Source organism: Juglans microcarpa x Juglans regia, chromosome 1S (genome assembly GCF_004785595.1).
Source record: "Juglans microcarpa x Juglans regia isolate MS1-56 chromosome 1S, Jm3101_v1.0, whole genome shotgun sequence".
NCBI classification, from domain to species: domain Eukaryota; kingdom Viridiplantae; phylum Streptophyta; class Magnoliopsida; order Fagales; family Juglandaceae; genus Juglans; species Juglans microcarpa x Juglans regia.
This window is the reverse complement of record NC_054595.1, coordinates 11,255,363-11,261,218: the sequence shown is the minus strand read 5'-3', so window position 1 is coordinate 11,261,218 and position 5,856 is coordinate 11,255,363. Positions and strand designations below refer to the sequence as shown.

The window sequence follows — 5,856 nt, the reverse complement described above, 5'->3', positions numbered from 1 at the left end:
GTGATAGGTTTTTATAGGAATTCTGTGGTGGAAAATAGAAAGGAGAGTTGGCAGCTGCTTAAAAGATTAAAACCTGAGGGACAAGTAGCTTGGTTATGCTGTGAGGATTTTAATGAGCTGCATACAATTGATGAGCAGTTTGGTGGAGTTAACAGATCTTTTTCTCAAATGGAAAAGTTTAGAGAGGCTCTTCATGCATGTGAACTCAATGATTTCGGATATGAAGGGTCTAAGTTCACTTGGAGCAACAAAAGGGAAGGGGATGCATTTGTAAAAGAAATGTTGGATAATGCTTTTGGTAATTATCTCTGGCAGGAGCTCTTTAGCCACATAGGAGTGCAAGTGCTTCCAGTTTTACAATCTGATCACTTCCCTCTTTTAATTTCTAGTGAGTATGGTGAAGAATTGATTAAGAGATCAGAGAAGATTTTTCATTATGAGGCCAGTTGGTCTAAACAAGAGCATTGCAAGGACATAATACAAAGGGCTTGGGTGTCTAGCATGAAAAGAGAGAAATATATGTTTAGCTTAAAGGAAAATTTGACAGATCCAAATTAAAAATCTGGTCTAAGTATGGGGGGGGAGTAAGAGAGTAATGAATGCTAAGAGAGACATGATTCAAGAACTTCAGAGGATAAATAAATGTGATTTCGATGATACTATTAAAGATCTACAGGATGAAGTGAATTTCTTAATGGAGGAAGAGAAAACAAAATGGAGACAAAGATCTAAGCAGTTATGGTTGAAAGAAGGGGACAAAAACTCTAGGCTTTTTCATAGATGTGCTACACAAAGGAGGGAGAATGACAGAGGCAAGAGTGCTGGAAATCAAGAGGACATTAGTCTGTTATTTCAGGAGTATTATCAAAATTTGTTCAAGTCATCCACTCCTCGAGACATTGATACAGCTCTGGGTGACATTGAACCAATGGTTACCTCTAAGAAGAATAGGCAGTTGGTAATGGATTGCAACTTTGAGGAAGTGAAGAAGGCTGTTTTTTATATAGATCCTATGGGTTCTCTAGGTCCTGATGGGTTTTCAGCAGGGTTCTACCAAGACAACTGGTTTGTTGTGGGGGCTGAGGTGTTTTTGACAGTGAAAGAGTTCTTATCTTCCAGTAGAGAGTTGATTGGTATTAATGAGACCTTCATTGTACTAATCCCAAAGAAGAAAAAGCCACAATTGATATCTGAATATAGACCTATATGCCTATGCAATGTCATTTATAAAATTGTCTCCAAAGTCTTGGCAAATTGTCTCCTTCCTAGAGTGCTTTTGTCCCAGGTCGATTAATCTTAGACAATATCATCATTGCTTAGGAAGCCATGCGCTCTATGCAACATAGAATGAGAAGTAAAAAGGAAGGGTATATGGCTCTGAAATTGGACATGAGCAAGGCATACAACAGAATAGAGTGGGAGTTTTTGGCTGCTGTTTTAAAGAAAATGGGGTTTGGAGAGAAATGAATTGGATTGATCATGAATTGTGTAGAATTAGTGAGCTACTCCTTATTGATTAATCATGTTCCTCAGAAAAGTTTTCAGCCTTCAAGAGGGTTAAGACAAGGGGATCCTCTATCCCCTTATCTTTTCATTCTTTGTTCTGAGGTGCTTGGCAATTTGCTAGATAAAGCTGAGGAGAAGGGACTCATTTCTGGGTTTCCTTTTGCTCGAGGCACGTTATTAGTTATCCATCTCTTTTCTGCAGATGATAGTTTGCTATTTTGCAAAGCAAATGCATTGGAGTGGAGCACCATTGTACAGGTTGTTGAGCTTGTATGAACAAGCTTCTAGGCAAAGGCTCAATCTGGGTAAAAAAAATCTATTTATTTTAGCAAGAACACAAGACAAGATGCTAAAGATGCAATTCTGTTAGGAGTAAGTTTGAGGGAGGCCAGATCTTATGAGAAATATCTAGGTCTTCCTTCCTATGTGGGTAGACAAAAATTGGTAGCTTTCAGACCTATCTTGGATTCCATTAGAAATAGAATGTGGAATTGGAAGGTTAGCTTTTTATCTCAAGCAGGAAAGGAGGTAATGTTGAAGTCCATATTACAAGCTATTCTCACCAACTGTATGAGTATCTTTAAACTTCCTAAGGCATTTTTATCTACTATTAATAAGCTCATGAAAAATTTTTGGTGGGGGGAGTAGAGATGAGAGGATCAAAACTCAGTGGATTCCTTGGAAGCAAATGGGAAAACCAAAAGGGGAAGGAGGACAGGGTTATAGAGATTTTAAGGAGTTTAATCTAGCTCTACTTGCAAAATAAGGATGGAGAGTCATTCAACAAGCATTATCACTAGTAGCTTGAGTTCTTAAAGCCAAGTATTTTTATAGAACAGATTTTCTAAATGCAAAGGTTGGAAGTAATGCTTCATTTTAGTAGAGGAGTTTTATGGAAGCAAAGGTAGTTTTGAAAGAGGATTTAATTTGGAGAATTGGTAATGGTGAATCAGTGAACATATGGACATACAAGTGGCTCCCTCAACCTCCCACTTACAAGGTACAATCTCCTCAACACGAGGTCTATGCTGGCATGAAAGTGGCTACTCTCATTGACAAGCAAGAAGGAAAATAGGATTTGGCTATTCTGAGAGAGGTTTTTGTTGAAAAAGAAAGTGAACATAATCAGAATCCCAGTCAATGTGAGTAATGTCCAAGACAAATTAATATGGAGGTGCACAACTGAAGGAAAGTTCATTGTCAAAAGTGCTTACTATCTAGCAGTGGATATGTCAACAAAACAATAGGGCTAGTCATTGACAAATGTTATTTTTATGTGATTATTATCACTCTTTTAATTATGAAAGTGTCATTTTCTCTTCAATACTATTCATTTTATTTTATTTCTACATATTTTTATTTATTTTCTTGGATTTGAAGGAACGAGAAGATTTAGTGTAAAAGGAAAGCATTTTGGTACAAAAGAAGAGACTACGGATCTAGACCGATGAGAGGCAACGAGATCTAAAGAGAGTCAATGAGATTTAGGCGAGGAGCCTTGTCCAGTGGGCAGTAAAAAGATTTCTCTCGCCCAAAGGCGAGAAGACTTACCTCTCAATAGGCGAGGAAACTCGCAACCAGAAGGCCTGACTAGAAGGTGCGAAAATTTGGTGACAAGGCTTTAGGCAGTTAGATTGGACTACTAGTCTAAACGACCAACTTAAAAGATCAACCTAAATGACATCGTGGGCAACAACTAGAAAAGGCGAGAGGAGTCTTTCCACTCGGTAGGCGAGGCGAGGGCCATGTGGTCTTTGTGACCTCCATGCCTATTCATTTGTGACCTCCACGCTAGTTATATTCAGAGCACACAACATCTATCTGTGGGATAATTCTTCCCGACCGAGATCAATCAGTTGCTGACCACCAAATCCTCCCAAACTCCACAATTCAAGCCACATATCACTGAATCTTCCATTTTATATAAACTCGTTATTCATGAGATAATTCTTTTTATGTTAACATTTATTTTTAGAAACTAATTTCCATATCTTTAAGCTAGACTGTAGCCACAGTTATCCTGTTTCCAGATTTGAATTTCAACATCTATTTAATCTCAACTTGTGGGATGAATAGAGGAGAGTTCTAAATCAGAGTCAAGAGTTTTTATGTTTTAGAGTTTGAGTTTAGAGTTCTAGAATTTATTCTTGAAGAGTTTTTTCAAGAAGGCAGAACTAAAGGCCAGTGGTGAGAACCACATGCCTCATCAACCGATTTCAACGAAGAAACGAAGAACACAAGTTTTATTCTTTTTCTTTTTAATTTCATTATGAACTAATTCTATTTTCTAGAGGTTTGATGTAGCCTAGCATTGAACATACAATTTATATTCCAAGTTATTTATTTTTAATATTTATATGATTGAGTGTTTATTCTTTGTTCTTAATGCTTATAATTTTCTAACTAACTATTGTTCGATCTTTTGGATTGCAATAAGACCGAGAAGTGATTTGTGATTAAAGTTCTAGGATTAAATATCATTAGTTGAGCAAAAGCGGAGATGCTTTACCGCAACTAGTGTGATTTTCAAGAAAAATCCAAAGAACTTAATAAGTCTCTAATCAGTTAAATTTACATAGAGATATGGAGTTATTAGTTGGAGATATTTTTTATATTGGTCAGGAGAAATATTGAATAGTTAAGGGATTTTTATCATCAACTTGGGATAATTGTGATTTTATAACAAAGAAGAATAAACTGTGTGAGATTTGTTAGGTGAAGTCAAACGCTCTAGATCTATTCTTATTATTTTTAAAATCTTATTTTTAATTTTTTTTCTTCAGTTTAATAAACCATTCTTCAAATTTTGGTTTTCCAAATAGTAATTAATTTATTCAATTTCAATACTCAATAGCATAATTATTCCTTGTGGGTTTGATATATGTTTTCTTTAAAACACTTTACTACTTGTTACGATTTTGTGCACTTGCAGATATATTTTTATGCGAACAATCATCTTAAACAAGACATAAAATTGATTTCTGGAAAGATTTATGGAAGTTAATGGTGCCTAAGGCCACACGTATGCTAATATGGAGAGCTTACCATGAATCTGTGCCAACAAATCAGAATTTAGTGACACATGCCCTATGGTTGGTCATGTATCTCTGCTCAGGATGTGTGGGGAGCTAGTTTAAAGAGTTTTTAGAAAATGAAGGTTATGGAGATCCCTTTCAGGATTTGGTCATGGGATGCATATGATATGGCTGTTTTTGCAGAAACTATATACCAATTGTGGAACAGAAGGAATAGGTTTGTCTATGAGGGTAAGTTCTTGGAACCAAACTCAATTGTGCAATCTATTATACTTAAAGTGTCTGATTTCCAAGTTGCAAACCATAAAACAATTGGAGAAGGGGTGACAGTAAATCAAAATCATCCTCAGCAGAAGGCCAATTGGGATGCTTCTGTGGATCAATTAAACTGTAGAATTGGAATTGGGGTCATTATTAGAGATTGGCTGGGTAATGAGGTGGCTACTCTCAGATCTCAAAGGGAACTCTTCCTAGATCCAGCTATGGCAGAGGCAGTAGGGGCACTTAAAGCAGTGATTTTTTGTCAAGAGTTACATATGTCAAGAATCATACTTGAAGGAGATGCAAAAATAGTAGTTGATGATATCTACAGTGACTCAGACAAGTGGACTTTAGTAGGGATGATCATCCAGGATATTCGTAATAAACTTGGTATGATGGACCAATGGTCAGTTCAGCATGTCTCAAGGAATTGTAATAATGTTGCTCATTTATTAGCTAAGGATGTACTTAAACTCTCTGAGGAGAGCATTGTATTCGAGGGTATTCCTCCTTGTATCCAACCTTTGATGCTTTAAGATGAATATGAATTAATATTCTTCCCCAAAAAAAATAAATTTACAAACTAACGTAATTTTATACATTGTGTCAAATTGTAAATTTATTTTATTATAAATATATTTAACGGATCACATGAATATATATCAGTATATGAATTTACTTTTGTGTAATCTATTTGTGAGTTTAATTAACAATTTATGCCTAGCATATTATCTATTTCCGTAAGTGTAGTGGAAAATTACTAAGTAACAAAGAACAAAAGTACTAACCAGAAAATCATTTCACCTTGTTTGTAGATCCAACCCCACCCCAAACAATCATTGGTTTCCACCCAACACCAAAAAAAAAAAAAAAAAAAAAATTATCTCCAACCTTAATGGAATAAGAGACATAGGCCTTGTTTGGTTACACCATTTCTCAAAATTAAAATTAAAAAAAAAAAAGCCAAAGATCTTTAAGTCTAAAATATAAAATTATATTTCAACTTTTTAAATTTTCATCTAAGTATTATGCAATTATATCTCAAATACAATAA

The 5,856-nt window shown here is 35.4% G+C and overlaps 1 protein-coding gene across 1 annotated transcript; it reads left to right on the top strand.

Annotated features, from left to right (window-relative positions):
• Positions 1-4,657: 4,657 nt before the first annotated feature.
• LOC121247300 lies at positions 4,658-5,338 on the top strand. The gene has a single exon (XM_041145671.1). It carries the CDS (start codon positions 4,658-4,660, stop codon positions 5,336-5,338), a length of 681 nt encoding a protein of 226 aa, XP_041001605.1.
• The last annotated feature ends 518 nt before the right edge of the window (positions 5,339-5,856 follow it).